The sequence below is a fragment of the Camelus ferus genome, chromosome 35 (genome assembly GCF_009834535.1).
Source record: "Camelus ferus isolate YT-003-E chromosome 35, BCGSAC_Cfer_1.0, whole genome shotgun sequence".
Lineage (NCBI taxonomy): Eukaryota > Metazoa > Chordata > Mammalia > Artiodactyla > Camelidae > Camelus > Camelus ferus.
The window spans coordinates 14,450,499-14,470,517 of NC_045730.1; the positions used below are offsets into that span (position 1 = coordinate 14,450,499).

A 20,019-nucleotide genomic window follows, 5' to 3' on the forward strand; every position below is an offset into this window, starting at 1 on the left:
AGATCCCTATATAAGCTCCACATGTAATTTTTGTATAGTTCTGTTAATACCCATGAAGTTTTCTAATCATTAACCCAAGCTTGCTTGGAACACGCTTCATAAGATGGAAATTGTTTGCTTTTCCTAAACAGAGAAACCAGATGTCAAAGTATAATTTTTAAAAAGTTAAAAACAACTTATGTAATTACATAGTGATCACTTGTTGGAAGATTTATTTAAGTCAATAATTAAGGGACCAGCAGGCTACAAAAGCTGATTCAAAGGAGCGTACCTCTGAAAAACTTACAAACACATTTTCTGCATGTTACCATCTAACTTTGTAGAGGCTGGGCCCTAACTGACAGGAAGTCAGTTACATCTTCCTCTAGAAAATCAGATGACCTTTCAGTGGACATGGTGGACAGTGTCCTAGTATGACTTTGAAAGGTTTGGTAATCTTTTTGTCTTATTTCTAAGTTTTAGATTAATTTCTTAAAAAAGAAAAAAAAATTCTTCATTTTATTAAAACCCCGGCCTAACAAAGTATGGAATACAAAGGGGGTTAGTTACAAGGAGGGAACCAACCAACCAGAGACAGGTCTTTTTTGGCACCTCTGGAACCCAGAATTACCATCTCAAAACCCAGGATGGTTCAAACTAGGCTGATTACCTAGAGAATCTCCTGCACCCAATAGATGCCGGGAAACCAAACCAGACAACCCTAGTTAGTGGCTTGGTGACTACCCTACACTCTCCCAAATAACTATTGATTGAGAAAGTGGCCAAGTACCAGCATGATAGACTGTTTTGATTCTGGACACTCCTCTAGCTCACGTTAAGTACTGATTCATTCCCCAGAACCTGTGACAACACTACCTTACGTGGTAAGAGGATGTTGAGATGGGGAGATTATCCTGGGTGATTCAGGTAAACCTAAATGTAGTCGCAAGGGCCCTTATCAGAGGGGAAGCACAGGAGGATCAGGATCAAGAGGAGGTGAGGTGAGGACAAAAGCAAAATGTTGGAGCGAGGTGAGGACGGGGCTAGGAGCCCAGGGATGCGGGGAACCTCTGCGGAAGGCAAGGAAACGTTGTCCTCTGAAGTCTCCAGAAGGGATGCAGCCCTACTGGCACCTTGATTTTAGATGACAGTCCTGGAATGAGTATTCGTTGTTTTAAACCACTTAATCTGTGGTGATCAGTTATATCAACAGGAGGAAACTAAAACAGGACCACATTTACTTTCCCCAAATGATCTGAAACCCATGAACTAGAGGCTTTCACTTGGATGAAGCAGTCAATTTGTGGCTCTTATCCACAGAAAAAAACTATTCAGGTATTACATTAACTGAGTGTCATAAATTTGAAAATGTAATTGTTCCCTGCATCTTTAAATTTAATCAATTTTTTCCTTCAGTTTTTTTTGTGAGATGCAAATGACACACAGCACTGTATGTTTAAAGTGTACAACACAGTGACATAGATATTGTGAAACAATTTCCACAAAAAGTTTAGTTAACACTCATTATCTCATACAGATACAAAACACACACACACACAGTACTTATTTATCTTTAATGCATTTATTTTATATCATATTTTATAAATTGCAGTATAGTTGATGTACAGTATTATGTTACAGGTATATAATATAGTAATTCATAATTTTTAAAGGTTATACTCCATTTACAGTTATTATAAAATATTGGCTATATTCCCCATGTTGTGCAATACATTCTTGTAGCTTATTTTATATCTAATATAAACTCAGGCTTTTAATAAGTTTAGGAAAAATGCAAGATGGGGTATAATTTGAGTTAACGTTTTTACAGCCCATACTGTTGCTGTGTGATAACACTACCTGATAACACTTCTTTGCCCTGCCTGCTCACTCCTTGACTTCCCAGTGAAGGGCTTAGTGTGGTTCCCTCACCTCCCTCCCTCACCTCCCTCCCTCACCTCTACCACCACCCTACCGGTACACACACAGCCAAGCGGCTGTGGCTTGTGGGGAACAGGGCCCCCCAATGAGCTGGCCTCCCTCCAGGTGCTGTGTTTGCTGAGGCTCTCTTCCAGGACGGCTATGACCTGACCATCGGGACATCAGAGCGAGGCTCAGATGTGGCCTCTGCCCAGGTTCCCAACCTCAGGTGGGTATAGCCAGGGGAGGAGGAATAGAGCAGGGTAGGGACTGGTGGGGGCAAAGCTGTACACACTGGGCCCCTACTGTGTATGAGGGGTTGCTAAGAGCTCTGGGGGCCGCATTCAGTGGGTCTTGATTACAGTCAGTGATTCTCCACTCCTGTGGGTGCCAGGCATGCTCTCGTCATGTTTGGGGGCCTCCAGGGGCTGGAAGCTGGCATGGATGCTGACCCCAACCTGGAGGTGGCTGAACCCAGTGTCCTCTTTGACCTGTGCATCAACACCTGCCCCAGCCAGGGCAGCCGCACCATCCACACAGAGGTGAGCCCGCCCGCCTCCCACCCCAGGCTAGTTCCCGAGGTTCAGCCACCAGCCAGGGGATGGAGCCTCGGGGTCTGTCCAAGGGGGGTTGCAACTCTTGTTGTCCTACCTGTCCCCTACCCTGTCCAAGGGGGGTTGCAACTCTTGTTGTCCTACCTGTCCCCTACCCTGCCCAGGGGTGCCCTGAGCCTGCCTTCTCTAGAGCGGTCTCCTCACCCCCTCAGCCTCCCACCATGGCAGAATTGCAGCAGGGACGAGTTAAGAGCAAGCTGCGAGTCGAGAATCCTGGGTGCTGGTGCCCGTCCAACTGTTCCCAGGCTGGATGACCCAGGACGACCGCGCCCACCCCTGCTCTGGGCCCGTTTCCTTAGCTGTACGCTTAGTGTTCCCTTCCCCCTGTGTGACCGTGGTGGGCATGGCAGCCCCCCCCCCCCACCGCTGGCCTCACTAGCACCTCTGACCCCCTGGGGGACAGGATGTAGCCGCCTCTGAGAGCCTTCAACCTGGGCCTCCGCTTCTGAGGGCAGCACAGAACGCTGTGCCTGTGGGCACTTTGCTGGGGGAAGGCTTCCGCTGGTCTCAAAGGGTAGTGACTGAATAGGTGGACGGCCTCAGTCTCCCTGTGTCCAAGATCCCTGCAAGGGCTAGGTGCTGCCAGCTGGGAGGTAGATCTGATGACCATCCCCATTTACTGGAGGAGGAGACTGAGAAGCAAAGAGGCAGGGCCCTTCCCTGGCAGGGCTCACAGCTGGCCAGTGACAGGTCTGTAGGATGAATCTGGGCCTGTCTTTAACCTCTTCAGGCCCTGCCAAGGCAGCTACCCCAAGGGGCTGGGTCCTGGGTGGCCAGGCACGCACCAGCCTCCCAGGCCCCAGCCTGTGCTGTTCTTCTCTTCCAGGAAGCCATCCTCATCTCCCTGGCTACCCTGCAGCCTAGCCTCACCCAGGCAGGTGCCCGGCCCAGCTGAAGGTTCATTTGGGCCCAAGAAGGCAAAGGAGCAGCGGTGAAGCCAGAGGTTCCCAGGGGTCACCCGAGACTGATGCAGCCAAGACTTGTCTCCAAATATAAACACCTTTAATTTGACCCAGCCCCAACAACCCCACAGTCCGGCCGGGGCTACCCCTTACTTGCTGCCCACAGTGATGGCCTTAAGGCTGCCGTTCCGTGCGATATTTGGCACAAAGACAGCCCAGAGGCTCACGCAGTGCTCTCGATGGGCACCAGGAAACTCTCCAGCGGGATTGCCTCACACAGGCGCGTTGGGCATCACATAGGAGAGGAGTTCGATCTGCCTGCCTGCTGCCTCCAGGATCAGCACCTTGAAGAAGTGGATGGGCACCGCCACGTGGTTCTTGCCGATCACCGGGTACTTCACAGAGGACTTCCCGTCAGCCTCCGTCCTGGGCAGAAGAGCGGCCCCGTGCAGACATACACATTTTGGTAGGTGCAGGTCAGGCTGCGGCTGTACTTTTCCAGGTTGTTCCAGGCATTCCGGTTGAGGTGGGGCACCTGGGGCGCGACGTTGCTCAGGTAGAAGGTGTCCATGGCCTTCTGGCTCCAGCGGTGGTTGGCGGTGGCGGCCAGGTGGCCGCGATCGAAGCCGCTGCCGCGGTAGTTGGCGTTCGCGGCGCGGTGGCACGCATGCACCGATTGTCCTCACGGAAGTCGCAGGAGCGGCGGTCGCCGTCGCTGCGGAGCCGCTCGGGCCGCAACTGCTCGAGCACCCAGAGCGCGCGGCGGGTGCGCGGGTCGTAACGCAGCAGGAACGACTCGCGGCTCTTGATCTGCGGCAGGCCGGGCAGCCCGTACTCGGCCACCTCTCCGGGGCTGCAGCCCGCCGGGGCCCCGGACGCGGCTGGAAGCTCAGCCGCCGCTGCCTCGGGCAGCGCGGGCAGCGGCTCAGCAGCCCCGGCGCCTCCCGTGCGCCCGCCAGCCCTCGGCGGCTGCGCCCAGCCCCGCGCCCCCGCCAGGGTCAAACCGGCCCGCAGCGTCTGCATGGTCGGGGGTTGTGGCCCAAGGGTGGACAGAGGGCAAATCGCTGTGCGGAAAGAACGCCGCGACCTCCCGCGTCCCTTATTTATCTTACAAATGTAAGTTTGTACCTTGACCCCTTTTTAAGGTCAACTTACAAATCCTAAGTTCATCTTCTAAATAACTGTTAAAATGGACAAAATTACTTACCCATTAATAGTTACTTTCGGGGGAGGGTGTAGCTCAGTGGTAGAGTGCATGCCTAGTATGCATGAGGTCCTGGGTTCAATTCCCAGTACCTCTACTAAATAAATAAATCTAATTACCTCCCTTCATTAAAAAATTTTAAAAAAATTTTTAAAAAACAGTTATTTTCAAGGAGATTATTATTTAGTCCATTATTAAGCATAGTTAATTAAATTGTCTTAAATCATTTACAAATGTATTTAAAATTTAAATATTATAATACTTCAAATCTGACTAAGCCTTCCCAAGTATTTAGATAATTTTAGGAAATCTAGTAAATCTAATATGGATTTAATGTAATAGATCCTCCTTTTATTAAATATTCACTCAGCAAGTTTTCTTACAACTTACTTACATCCAACAATTCTACAATCATCCGTCTATACATTTTAAGTTAGAATCGTAAATTATTATGTTAGAGTCTCTAATATGACAAATCTTAGTATTATTACACATACTCTACATTCTAATTGGCATAGCTTCATCTTAAACCGAACACAAAAGCATTATACTATGGGTTTAATTTCCTTAATCTTCCGTATATATTGATTCTAATCCGTGCCCTCCAAATGGGGTTGATTATTTTATCATTTAATCAAATTAATCACCTTATTTCGGTAGATTGCATGGTATAACTCACAGTCAGGTACTTCTTAACTTGATAGGCATCATCTAATCTACATTGCTTGATTCTGTTCTGAATTACTTTCACATTCCATTCAAATTACAGCTGATCAGATTCTGCCTAACTAGGAAATGAGACTATTTCTGGCCCTGGGCGCCAGTTGCTGAACCAACAGGAGATGAGAAAACAAATACAGCCAGTCAGTTACTGCAGAATTGGTAGAGAGGTGAGATGCAAGCCACAGTATTTAAGAATCTGTTGAGAGTCTCAGATAACTAATTGTCATAAGTTAACAATGACATCTCTTATTTTGAGCCTTCCACAACCAGACCCTTTGCTAACCACTCTATTACATGAACTCATTTTTTTTCTACAACAATTTTATGAAGGTAAATCTATTTATTCCTATTCTGTAGTAAGGAAACTGACTCAGAGAAGGAAAGTGACCTGCCCAAAGTTACAAAGTTATTAAATGGCAGAGCTGGGATTCAAGAGAGATACATGTTGTTCTAAAGCTGATAACTATCAATGGAAAAGGCTCTAGGAACTTTAGCTCTGGCTTCATTTCTCTCCTGTCAGCAGACTAAAGGAGGAGGGAAAGAACCCTGCAGCTGTGCTTTGCCCGAAAGGGATGGTCAGGGGAGGCACAGGCGTAATGGAGTCCTTGGTCTAGCAAAGAGAGTCTGGCTTCAGAACAGAGACCCTGTGCCCAGAGGCGCCTTGAAGAAGGATTTCACATTCTGGGGGGAAATCAGCTATATGCCGGACTGAGCTAAATAGGGACTCTGAATTCCTCTGCTTAAAAACCAAGCAAAAAGCAAAATTAAACAAAAACAGTGGTTCCTTTTAAAACCCAATCTTTTTTGTTCCTTTTTTCTGCTCCCACTAAGATTTTTTTAGTCCCTTGTACTTTTATAATTTTATATGACTTTCACCCCCAGCAGACTGTTAGCTTCTAGAGAACAGGGAATTTCTTTTTTCTTTCTTTCTTTCTTTTTTTTTTTTTTTTTGATGTGGCATTTCCCCCTCAGTACCTATCACAATGCTTAGCCCATAGTATGCAAACACTGAGTTTTTGTTAAATGAATGGATACATAAAGTGGAAAAAAAATTGGCTTTAAGAGTAGGCAATATAGGTTACAGTGAAAATTCCACTAGTGATCTTAAACAGTATGGAATCTGTCGACTTCAGCTTCTTCTACTGAAAAATGAAGAAACTGAAGTATATTATCTTTACTGTCCTTTCAGTTAGGAAGTTATCTGAGTACCGGCAATAGGAGGAATTGATGTGGACTTCTGGGATGAGTCACTTGGAGACAGTCAAGTTAGAATATTATGAGAAATATGTGAAAGATTGACTGATTGAGTCTGGTGTGATCAAACCCCAAAGTGCCCCAAATAATTCTTGTTACCCACCTGCCGGCGGAACAGAGGCTGTGCTGTTGCCCTCCTATGGCCAGGAAAGTGTTCTTAGGGGATGTGGTGGGGGCTGGTGCTCTGCAACTGTATGTGGCCACAGCCCTGGAGGCCAGATGGGGCCAAGCAGGTCTGGTGAAGTGTAAGACCTCAGTTTGGTGCATATCTCATCCACAGTGTTTTGTTTGTTTGTTTGTTTAAGTGCTTTTAAAAGTAAGTTACTTTCAACAACTAAAAAAAGTAAGTTACTTTCTTCTCTGTGCTCCAATCTGACATAATGTCATAGAGCAAAATACACACCTACTCCCTTACCCCTGCCTTTTTTTTAGACAGAAAATCTCTTTTTATTTTAAGCTTCAAGGGCCATTAAAGATAAAACATTTTCTATGCCACTAGTGTGTGTCCTCTAGATGGCAGAACAGGATTTCATTTTGCACTGTTGAATTCTCTCGGCTATCTAACTGAAATTTCCTGTTGCAGAAAGTTCTTAGTTATTTGGTCTCTGAAAGACTCAATGTTAAAAAATTTCTTTTTTTCACAGATAACAACTCATCTATCCAAAGTCACAGGAAGGAGAGACCAGGTACATTAGTGGAAAAATCCGAATAATACATTTTTGAAAAATCCAAAACTTCTGATTTTCGCAAGTTGCATGTTATCTTGAATAAACTGCTAATTATGTTGCCAAAATGTAGATCCTCCTCTACCAGCTTTAAGGGATAGTTGAGAGTTGTTGTTAACTGACATTTATTGTTTCTACTTACTGAATGTCACTGGAGTCTTAAAAATTATTCTTTTACTCTCTAGGTTAAAAATACTGTTACATTTGCCTTTTATGTTGCAAATTTGCTTACTGACACATTTTTTTTTTCCCAAAGAAATTTCAAAACTAAACTTTAGAATAGACCTGGCTTAGTTATTAGGAATTTTGGATTAGTCACATCCAAAAGATGGGTTTATATAAGTCCCTTAAGCAATCGCCATTTATAAGTGTTTATGATGTTATCAAATGTCATCTCTGAATACAGTTACCATCGGGGATCTATTTGCTTTCTTCCCTCTCTTAATAACCTATTCCTACCAGGGAATCTATTTTCCATAGCAGACACTCAATAAATACGTATGCATTTAAATAAGCTTAAATATAAGTCGCATTCACAACTTTGATCTGAAACATCCAAGGAAACAGACTTGAAAGTTCAAGTTTAATCTTTCTTTTTAAAAGAATCATTCCCACCCACCCACCCCCACCAAAAAAGCTTGGATCTCATGTTTGCCAAAATGAGGATCATTCTTTCTCCACTACTATGGGGGTAAAGTAATAAGGACCAATTTTTGGATTTTAGGTTTACCTACATGGAGGTCTGAGATCTATATTATTTGTGTTAGGCAGTAAAGCAATAATTTGTGCTTTCCTGGTTTCTGATAATTTTGCCCAAGACTGACTCTTCTAAGCAACAACAACAAATTAATGTCACCTAGAGTCATCACAGCTGTGGCTTCCAAGAGAGCCTTGCTGAGGGTTCTGGGGCCAAGGACACTATGATGGACGAGCATTTTTCTGCCATGTGAAAGACGAGGGAGGAGAGGGCAGGCACACCCATTTTCCTTCTCCTCTGGGTTCTGGCTGCATTATCAGAAGGATTTCAAGTTCATTTCTTCAAAGGAATTCAACAATGTGACACAGGATTAGACTGGCTCCGCTAAGAGATCTTTTCGGGTCCACTCCATTTATAGTTCAGGCCAGATATTAGCTGGGGAAAATATCTATTATCCATTTTAAGGACCAATCACACTGATTCTCTTCAATTTAGGCAATTATTCATCTCAGCCAGAGACATTTATTTAGGTACGGGGTTCACAGAAGGAAAAAACCATCCTTGCCCCACTGAACTTTCCTTTTAGATTTGAGTTCCTCTAAAATTACTCTATCGAAGGGCTCTTCAGTGTCCACGTACTCCAACTACATGTCAGCAGTTATTAAGGGGCTGTGGATACAGCAGTGACTGAAAAAGACAAAGTTCTTGCTTACATAAAGCTTCCATTTTAGGGAGAAGAATAAATGAATAAATATATAGTGTAATGTCAGTGACACATGCTATAAAGAAAACAGAAGGTAATAGGAAGTGAGAGGCAGGTCAGGGAAGGTCTCTCTGGGCACTGGGAGCTCTTTAAGTTTGGCTTTGGTTCCTATATCCCATTCACATGTCCCCATCCTGTTTTTTGTGTATGTGTGTGTGTGTATTTAACTATCTTGAGTACTTTTTTACACTCTGGCCCCAAAAGATGCCCATCTTATATTTTCCCTGCCCCACAATTAGAGAATCAGCTAGCAAAAATATGTATACGTGTCTGTGTACATGTGCAACATATATTTTCATGCACATACACACACAGAGCAACGTCTATTTCCACGTCTCTTCTCATGTGTGTATATGTATTAAAGATCAAGAGTTGACATCAATAACTCCTATTCCAATTCAACATCTGAGTTCTTTATGGCTTTCCAAATTTCTGTCTCTGTAAATCCCTTGTCTGATAGTGAGAAAACTGACTTCCATGAATGCCAAAATTGACTTGTTTGCTCCACCCCCTCTACGATACCAATCTCCTGACCCCACTGCATCACGCAGCCGACGACTTCTGCGCCTCTTCCCTCCAAGGCCTCAGCGCTGCTGACTCCTTACTGGAAAGGGAAAGGAGGAGAGGGGCAGCTTGTTATTCTGAGAGCCATGTTTCAACAGAAGGGACTCCAGGCAGACCCACACGGCTATTGTGGGATTTAGTCTTGGGGACTTAAAACCAACGCAGACAATGTGTCTTTCCTAGGAAGGCTCTGAGGCAAATGTTAATTACAGTTTATATCTTAAGCCTCAAGTTTTCGCCTGTCAACCTGCCCTAAGACACTTTCACTTGCCAAGGCAGGTGCTGCTTCAGCGATATTGGGAAGTTTCCTTTGAAACAAAATATAATTCTCACTTGACTAAAGTCTCCTGAAGTCACTTCAGTGTGGGTAGAAGAATACCTTTCATCCCAGGCAGCATCCAAAATAGACACAACCTGCCCCACACTGACCTCTTTTTTTGTTTCACCAACTAGGCCCGATCTGCACTTTGACATCCCGATTAGGACCAGCTCTGCCATCCTCTTGTTATGCCTTCTCAGCTGCTCCCATCAGCTTGTTATGTCTTCTTAGCTGCAAGTGGCATTCTCTCCCTCCTCCTAGGAGTCCTGTTGGCCTTGACCATGAGAACAGCCCCTGTTGAGCCAGGTCTGACTTTCCTGCCTGGATGCTCTTCTCTGTCACCAAACCCACACCAGCCCTGTCTCTGAAGGGTGGGGCCTGGGACAGTCTACAATCACAAATGTGATTTAAAAGTCAAAAGTGAGCTTAGATGCATATATCTGGAGAAAAATGTAATTCAAAAAGACACTTGCACCCCAATGTTCATAGCAGCACTATTTACAATAGCCAAGACATGGAAATAACCGAAATGCCCACTGACAGATGACTGGATAAAGAAGATGAGGTGTATATCTACAATGGAATACTACTCAGCCATAAAAAAGAATAAATTAATGCCATTTGCAACAACAAGATGGATTGACTAGGCGATAGTCATTCTAAGTGAAATAAGCCAGAAAGAGAAAGAAAAATACCATATGATATCACTCATATGTGGAATCTGAAGGAAAAAAAAAGACACAAATGAACTTATCTACAAAACAGAAACAGACTCACAGACATAGAGAACAAACTTACAGTTACCAGGGGTGAAAGGGGGTGGGAAGGGATAAATTGGAAATTTGAACATTGCCCCTCTTGGGGAGTGATGGAAATGTTAGCTATCTTGATTGTGGTGGTGGTTTCATGGGGGTATATATACATCTGCCAAAATTCATCGAAGTGTGCATCTGAAACATGCGCAGTTTACTGTGCAGGAATCATACCACAATGAAAATGTTTTAAAAAAATTTAAAGAAGAATAAAGTTGAACATGATTTTAGAAAAAAGAAAAAAGTCAGCCTAGATGAAACAGCCATGGAAGTCTGTTCTCAAGAAAATCAGATCCTGGAGTCAGCAAATGAGCATTTTTGTTTGAGTCCGTTTCACTTGAACTAATTAAGTTTTCCTTGGCTCACCACCCTTTGCTGAATTTTCTTAAGCTCTTCATGACTAATTGAAAACACAAACTTGTGCACTCTCTTCATCCATTACTTAATAGACCAGCATGTCAGCAAATAACTTATTAGCAGGGAGCTGGTGAAACATAGGGATGACTGACAATTGCTCAATGTTTAGAAAAAAAAACACATCACCAAATAGAGCATGTTGGGAAATAAGTACAGAGACTCGAAAGCCTTCACCTGCAATTCCAGGTCTTCACACACAGGAGATTAATATAAAAACGTGGACTGGGCGGGGGGAATCAGGACATTCGTTTTGTGTGGTATTTTCTAAGCACTGGAAAAGCCACCATTTCCCCATATTTTGACTTTTTAAATATGTCATCAGAGACAGAAATTAAATTTTTAAATTTGGGCCTGTCAAATCTGAATGATGAAAATAGCTGGCAAATTAGCTTAAAAATGTACAGTGCTGTTTGGCATTGTAAAGTTGAGATTTTACAAAGGGGATATGTGGAAAGGACTGGGTAAGGGGAAGTTACAAAAATAGCCCTTTTACATAGTATTTGCACATAACACACAAACGCACACACCTATCCTTCCTTATGCTTTAAATCACCTCTAGATTATTTATGATACCTAATACAATGTAAAGACTATGTAAATAGTTGCAGATATGATGCAAATGATATGTAAATAGTTGCCAGCATGGGGGAAATTCAAGTTTTGCTTTTTGGAACTTTCTGGAAATTTTATGTTGTTGTTATATTTTTGATCCAAGATGAGTTGTATCTGCAGATGCAGAAGCCAAGGATACAGAGGCTGGTTATATACTCCTAGGAACATAGACTTAGTTAAATGGCTATATCAGAATTTGCCTGGGGATCTGCTTTATTATGTAGGAAAAAAACTCACAAAGCTGGTGCTGATGAGAGAAAAAAAAAAGATAGCACTTTTAGGGAAGATTGAACTTTAGGGGTGAAAAAGCTGGCATATTTGTCGCGTGGCTGATTCTCCTCTAGCTGGCTCAAATACTGAGCATCACTGTGTGTGGGAATGGCCATGACAGGGGTAACTTTCCTTGTGGGACATGAGGAGGGCTTTACAGGTAGGATCTATACAGAGCCAGGGGACCCCTCTCCATCACTGTGCTTCTAGAACATTCAGTGATATCAGAAGTCTCTCCCATGAAAAGGACATTTATATGTCTGCATCATAATTTGTGTTTCTGGATGCTCCTGTTATCAGGACAGAGGAATACCTTAAACATGGAAAACTATCAAAATTGTAGATTACTGACTTCCCTGCCAGCAGTGAGAAAAAAACACCCACTAAAGTAGAATGGGGGTGCACTGGGCAGTATACAATTATCAAAAAGATGGGACTCACTCTGCTGAAACTGGAAGGATGGACAATAAAATATACTAAATATTTTAGAAAAAGAGCCAACTGTGGGCTCGTAGCCATGACGTGTGCTCTGAGACATGACGCAGGCTCAGGTAGATGACGCAGGCTTGCGGACATTTTTCGGGCTTGTGGACATGACGTGGGCTCTGGGACTTGATGCCAGCTTGGAGACATGACACGGGCTTGGGGAGATGATGTAGGCTTGGGAAGATGATGTTGGGTTGAGGAGATGTGGGCTTGGGTAGATGATGTGTGCCTGGAGACATGATGTGGCCTCGGGGACATAATGTGGGCTTGGAGAGATGTGGGATGGGGAGATGATGCGGGCTTGGGGAGGTGATGCGGGCTTGGGGAGATGCGGGCTCGGGGAGATGAATCAGGCTCAGGCACATAATGTGGGTTAGGAAGATGTGGGCTCCGGGAGATAAAGCAGGTCGGGGAGTTGTGGGCTCAGACAGATGTCTCAGACCAGGGGAGATGACGCGGTCTCGGGAAGACGACGTGGGCTTGCGGACAAGATGTGGGCTTGGGGACATAACGTGGGCTTGGGGAGACGTGGGCTTGCGGAGATGATGTGGGCTCGGGGAGATAATGTGGACTCAGGGACATGCTGTGGGATTTGGGAGATGACGTTTGCTTTCGGAGATGACGTATTCTTGGAGAGATAATGGGGACTTTGGAGATTATGTGTTCTTGTGGAGATGATGTGTGCTTGGGAGATGATGCCAGCTCGGGGAGATAATGAAGGCTCAGGAAGATGTCATGGGCTCAGGGAGATGATGTGGGCTCTGCGAGATGACACAGGCCTGCACAGATGAAGTGGCCTCCAGATATGATGCCGGCTCAGGGAGATGACACAGGCCTGCACAGATGAAGTGGCCTCCAGATATGATGCCGGCTCAGGGAGATGACATGGGCTCGGGGAGACAACAGGGGCTTGCAGAAATGATGTAGGCTTTGGGAGATGACATGGGCTTGGGGAGATGATGCGGGCTTGGGGAGATGATGCTGGATTGGGGAGATGTGGGCTCAGGGTTGAAAGAATCACAAGTACCAAGGGGTTGAGGTGGAGACATTCTTGATATTGTCCAGGGAAGCAATGAAGCAGTTGTGTTAGGGGAGAACAAATGGGGTTGGGAGTGGCGTAAGACGAGTTAAGAAGGGTAGTGGTGGTGCAGATGGTGTAGGACTTGCAAGCCAAGATCGACCAAAAACACTGACATTTTACAGCTATAATTGTAGGAGCTAGTAACTCTCCTGAACACAGTGCTACGAAAAGTTATACATAAAATTTTGTGTTACCTTTTTCCCATGCTGAAATCTACTTAATTATTATAATTGTTAATGTATGTAAAAATAAAACATAGAAAAAAATCCCAAGAGATTTATAGAGGAAATATATATTCAACTATACTGTTGAAGGTAAGGTTCAGTTCTGAAATTCTTAACAGGGTATCTTGTCTGCTTCTCTAGTGAAGGAAAGAAAAGTATTTTCTGGATCTTCACGTTTCAAATTGCTTGACAACAATCCTACTGGAATACAATAAATCTCTCTCAGAAATAAACAGGATGGGGGCTTCTGATCGAGACAGCTGCCCCCCAGGTGCTCCTGGCCATCTGAGTACATTATGGTCCCAAGTGACTATAAGGTGTGGTCTCCCTCTCCAGGTGTTGTGTGAGTCCAGCAGGCATTTGTTCTTTGCTTTTACTGGGTTCTCTCAGGGTAACTGGGCAAAATCACTTGAAAGTATTTGTTTATTTTGAGCCATGAACATAAAATGCAAGGGTACAGTTCGTTAAAGAAAAAAAAAAAAGTGTTTATTTAGGCCATCCACTAGGATCATAATAAATAATGCAATATACTGGTGTAATAACAGATGTTCTCATGCATTTATCACATTTATAAATATACAAGAAAGCTGGCTTACAGGGCTGTTGGGACAAATTTGGAAAAGTGTATTTGGCAATACAGTAAAAGTTAACAGTGTTAAGACTATCAAACGGATTCTCTTTCCTATCACTTTTTTAAAATACATCCTCTAAATATCTGTGAATAAATGGTAATGTTCCCTTATTGTTTCTAATTTTTATAAACATGCCAGAGCTAGGCCAGTTGTCAAAGATCCAGGCTGATGATTTGTTACCAATATTTCTAATGGAAACCAGATTTTAGAAAAGAAATAACAAAGAAAAAGTCTGCATTTCAGCGTGGAGGCTAATATTGCATGCCAGAATCATTTAAACAATAGACTGTGCCTGAATGAAATAAAACCCCAAAGTAGTTTATAAATAGTAACTTTGATACTCAATATAAAAATGCTATAGTAATATAATGTTTGTAACTTGATAAATGACAATTATTTGACTGCAACAGTGATGAACATTGATTACAGCTTAGTTTTGCTAATAAATTTCACATAGAATTTAAATAGGGTAACCTTTGACATAAAGCTTTAAAACAAATAATTTAAACATATCTTAAACACTGAAAATGTGTTTTTTTAATTGTTATTTACAGTTAGTCAGTGATACCAGTGTATAACTTAATTGAGCCAATCGCCAGTCTTACATCCCTCTTTCAACATCTGCTATTACAATCTTCCTTATAAATACTCAGGCAAATCAGTTTAGTGAAGGAGAGCGGTCTGTGGTCCAGAGTAATTCGATGTATGGCCATTTGGTTTGGAGACAGCGTTTAATAGGTGTGTCATCTGTTTGTAGCATGGAATCTTCAAAACCCATAATAACTGCAGTTCCTTCCACATACATTACCTGTTGAACAAAATAAAGCCACCAAGGTCAGTCAGTATTCTCAGCACAGCCTTAGGAAAGATACAGAACGTTCACAGGCTGCCAAAGAAGGCACTGTGTGTCATTTCACATGGAGCTTTAGATCTAATTTTATTTTGATAGAAATTATAAGCAAGAATATCTGCTTAATGATTAGTGTGAAAATAAACCTGGAAACAGGATGGTGAAACAGTTTTAACTACTAGCTGACCAGCTGATTTTTAGATTTTAAGATCATGATTAAAAAAGCAAACAAACAAAAACTTAGTATGTGAATCCCACAGAAGATACTGTTTCTGATAAAAGAAAAATCATTCTCCAAATAATACATACCACTTGGAATAAATTTTAAATTTTATTTATATAACATTTATGTAGTTCCTACTGCTCTAATATTGAGGCACTCAGTCAGTCATGCTGCCTCATGAGATAAAAAAGCTGTAACAGAAACAGACATATATATATCCTGAGAAGGACTTTATTTTCTACTTTCAACTTAGGTGTTGAATTTTCAGAGCTGGAAGCAAATTGGATGTTTGTCAACGAAATTTTCTCTTATTGTATTAGAATGTACTTTGCTCTGCAGGAAAAATCATACAGAAAAAGAATTAAAGGATATAAGGACAGAAACAAAAATCAAAGAGTAGAAAAAGGCTGACAGATAAAACCATCTGGGTAACTTTGTATGCAGCAGCAATGATCATTTAAAAGATACACTAGCAGTTAGATAACCAGAAAAAAGGTTTATTTTGATTTCTTTAATTTATAATAAAAACTTTTAGAAGTTATCTATGAAGTAACATACAAACTAAAACCCCAAGTCATGATAAGTGCTCACTGTATACATTAAAGCAGTCAAGCAGTAATTTCCTTTTGTACCAAGAGAAATTCTAATTGAGTAATTTAAAAAGAAGAGCTACAGACTGCCTTCATCCAAAGGATGTATAATGATTTTTACACACTCAGTGACTGATACACATGATTGTAATTATGTTTTTCTAAGATAAAAGCTATAAAGTATTTGATCAAGGAGCCGAAAGAAGAAACTTTATTAGCTGTAATCTGGAGTCTCCTTAAAAACATACTAAATATAGGAATAGAGTATTTTCTATTACTAGGGGAGGTAATTTGGTTTCATAAACGACTCCTTTTTTAGGAAACTCTGAAGACATAATTTACTGTGAAATACTTTATTTTTTTTTTTGCCTCTTTATTTTGCTTAATACATTAGTTTCTTTCTAGTTTTGATGGAATCAATTTACTTTTAAAACTACAAGTCATGCTTTTCAACTCTCCAAAGCAAACTTCTCTGAGAAATTGTCCACGAAGAACATAACTCAAGTTATCACAATTCAAGTAAGACAGGACCTCTTTTGCACAAAGAACGTCGTTTGTCCATGGTGTTAGAACAGGCTGGCTTGGGTGGAAGGCCATTGACCCTCCTACCTCTGGCTTCAGCCGTGCCGCCTGGTGGACCACGGTCCCTCCCACAAGGCCAGCTCTTGCGTTTTGTCCGTTTCCTCAGATATTTTTAATAGTCCCTTACTGTGCAGTCTACCGTGCTCCTAGCTCCTGAGCAGCTTTATAACATCAGACTTCTGCACCTCAATGGCATCCATGCTTTGGTTTATTGTTCTTGCACACTACTGTCACGTCAGTAGTTCATCTTTGGCTTCTGATCTTTTTTGTTAGTATGTCAGACGCTTGTCATGGGCATGACTTGAAGACTTACTATACACAGGCAACATGGTCAAGCAGACCAAAGACAGGACTGGGAACCAGGAACTCCGTTCCAATCCCTGCTCTGCCAGTGACCTGCTGTGTGACCCTGGGTGAGTCACTTACTCTCCCTGTCTCAGATGCTTCATCTGTAAAATACGGATAATATGTGGTTCACCTACCTTGCAGGGATTGTGTAGGCAAGTAACTAATTAGTGACTATAAAGGACTTTCTATTACAAAGCTATGTAAAACTTCAAAGTCTAGATGAAGCACTCATTTACACATATTAGGACAGAGCATACAAGTTTTCTTATTATTTATATTTTTTGCTATAAATATCAATAAATTATTTTCCTATGAAAAGATCTTTGTACCTAATTTAATAAAAGTTCTAATTCATGTTATGAATATAGAAGTAAATTTTAGTTGCAGGCTCAGGTTCTCTCTAAAATTATGTATCTAATGTACATTATGATCTATTCTCTGGAGCCATCCTCAATTTAGATACTTATAAAACCAGCATGGGTATTTCACATTAAAAAGGCATATAAGGCCTTATTCCTTCTAACATTAGCTATATCTACTTGACTGGCACTGGGATAAATGCAAACATAGTAGGCAGATCTTACATGTAGACAAAGCTCACTAATCAAAGCTGGTGAACTGGTGAGGCCAAACTTTTGACTTAAACCAGGTGAGTCCACCTGGAAGTGAAGCACTGAGGTGCCTCTGTCAGTGACTCAGGAGGGAATGCAGCAAAGCACAGTGGGTGAGCCGCAGGCTCGGAGGGAGACGTCCTTGGGTTCAGACCCAGCTCTGCCATTTCCTGGCTGCCTGACACTGGCAAGTTGCTTCTCTCTCTGTGCCTCAGTTTCCCCCACTGTAAGACAGGGGGTATACAGGCAATACTTACTTCTTGGGGTGGTGTGAAACTTCAGATCAAAAAAGTGCTTAAGACACTTCCAAGTAAATGCTCACTATCCATTATGGTATTAATTTAAACCCTTTAAAAATATTTTTCTAAATCAAAAATCTCACTATCCCCTTCTCCATTTAAATGGATCAGTAACTCTCAGTGGACTAACCTTGATTTAGTAATAGCTACACACTCAAGGGTAACAACACTGTGTATAGATACAGTTATCTGTCACAGTGAAACTGCGGCTCCAAAATTCCAATAAAGACCCACTAAGTCCAGTTCTAAAATATGCTGTGATGGTAAAGAGACTCGTTCCTTAGGTAGCAATTTTTTGGGCATCTAACATTGTTATATATTATTCTACCCACCCAGGTGAAGACAAATTAACATGTGAGTTTCATACCTTTTCGTTGTAATTTGATTGCTTCAATCCATTGTAGTGGTAGACAGTAAAAGACTCTGGACCACTGGAACCCTATTATAAATAAAGTACAATTAAAACTTTTAAATCTTTGTATCAGGCAATTTCTAATTAGTGACTGAAAATAAAACGGAAGTTTCTTAAATCCGTATCCTAAAGGAATCATTTGATGGAGCAAGAAACTTACACTTATTTGGTTAAATACCATAAAGCCTGAAAGCTGAAATAGTTGTTTCTGGAAACGAGAGCAGGAAACTGGGCAAGTGGTGATTTTTTTTTTTTTTAATTATAAGCTCTTCTAAAGTAGAATTTACATTTCTAAATATGTGCATCCATTAATGTAATTTTTTTAAAAAGGGCAAGTTTCTAAAATACAGAAATATTCCCTATAATGTATCTCTGCTTTTTTTCTGTTGTAAATAACGTGTTCCTCTCAATAAATCCAGAAGAGCAGTAATACCACCGTCACTAAGATTACAAACACACATGCACCAATACTTCCACTTTGGTCCACACTACAGAATTAGGGGTTTCTACCCCCCAAAATACCTTTCAAATCTTGTCAACTTTAATAGTGAAAAGAGCACTGAAACAGACACCTGTGCTTTCAGTGCTTAGAGAATTAAGTAACTTTCAGTGGAGGAAGGAAATGGAATAAATCACTATTATACTAACTTCCAGAGAAACTGATCATGTCAGCCCCACTGTTCTAACTTCGGTTCTCGGTTAGCTAAAGTTCACATTCACCTCTCGTGAACTTGTATTCAAGGCCATTAAGCAGTCAGGTCCCCCACTGCAGGTGCCTGGCCCCCAGCGACTCCCCTCAGGCCCTGTGGCTGAGTCTCCATGTGCCCATCCCCCTGAAGGGTCTTCCTGGTCATACTCGAATGACAAAAGTTGGGCCAGCATCCCCATTTGGAATTTTTTCCAACTGGAACTAAGAGAAAAGAGCTGCTGGCAACTGTGGCATCAGCTTCCCAGAGAAAGAGGGGCTGAGAGAAGTAGCTAATTTACAGATAGAAGGGATTGGGTGAGGGTGCAGGTGGAGAGACAGTCCCCAGTCCTGGAGGCTCCTGGTGCCACCTTCAGGGAGCTGCACTTCCACCCTTCAGCTGCTCTGAGCTTACTCCTTCCAATTCCCATCTTTTCCCTCTCAAGGAAGTCAGTCCAGGCTGGGATTTGTAGCCAAGAATCCTAAAACACAAGACCGTTTAACACACCCTTCCAGTCTTATCTCTAACCGCTTACCCGTCTGAAGTCTCTGATAGATACAAGTGTATTACTCATCTCTTGAAAAGACCTTTTGCTGTTGGCTCTTTGCACGTTTGTGATTTTTTAAAACTCCTTTTTCGAGCTCTGGTTCAAATCTTACTTTGTAAAGTTCTCCTTAAACACACTAGTTGGGTTCTTTATTACTTTGGGAACTTTGTAACAACGTCTCAATAATTAATTTGTGAATCATATACTACTTTGTATTATCTCTTCAGTTGTTATTCTGAAAGACTGTTTAACATCTTTAACTGTTTTTAACTTTTCATGACTTGTATTCCCAGCTAAAATCTAAGCTCTCTTAAAATTTTTTGTATCCCACCCAAAATGCTTCACAAAAGAACAGAAAAATCAAGTCACTTTAATTGTAGTACAGAAGTCAGTGCAATTAGTTACTGAGATAAATACTCTGGCTATTGATTTTCAGGGTTAATGTACTTTAACTTACAAAATAAATATTTTACTGTAATCAATTTATATCTCCAGTACTAGTCACTAACAACTGGAACAAAATAAGTATCAACCAAAGGCAGTGTAATGTGGTGGTTAGGTAACCTACGCTGGATCCTGGTTCAGCCATGTGCTAGCTGAATGACTGTCGTCCTAAATTCTCTAGTCCTCGGTTTCCTCATTGGCAAAATGGGGGGAAAAATAATACCTAACT

At 42.1% G+C, this 20,019-nt stretch overlaps 1 protein-coding gene, 1 non-coding gene and 1 pseudogene across 3 annotated transcripts in view; 1 reads left to right on the forward strand and 2 right to left on the reverse strand.

Annotated features, from left to right (window-relative positions):
- Positions 1-3,354: 3,354 nt before the first annotated feature.
- LOC102511706 lies at positions 3,355-4,438 on the reverse strand (annotated as a pseudogene).
- A 206-nt stretch (positions 4,439-4,644) lies between these two features.
- TRNAT-AGU lies at positions 4,645-4,716 on the forward strand. Its single transcript has one exon. It is a non-coding gene; the product is annotated as a tRNA-Thr (tRNA).
- Positions 4,717-14,029: 9,313 nt separating this feature from the next.
- Positions 14,030-20,019, reverse strand: part of MINDY3 (MINDY lysine 48 deubiquitinase 3) — an 85,637-nt gene continuing 79,647 nt past the window's right edge. The window contains exons 14-15 of one of the 2 annotated variants that reach the window (XM_006180408.2): positions 18,069-18,140; positions 14,030-15,006 (exon numbers count right to left, since the gene is read on the reverse strand). In XM_006180408.2, coding sequence (XP_006180470.1) covers positions 14,857-15,006; positions 18,069-18,140 — 222 coding nt within the window. In that variant the 3' untranslated portion in view covers positions 14,030-14,856. The remainder of the gene's footprint in view (positions 15,007-18,068; positions 18,141-20,019) is intronic. The other variant, XM_032473847.1, reaches the window with a different exon arrangement.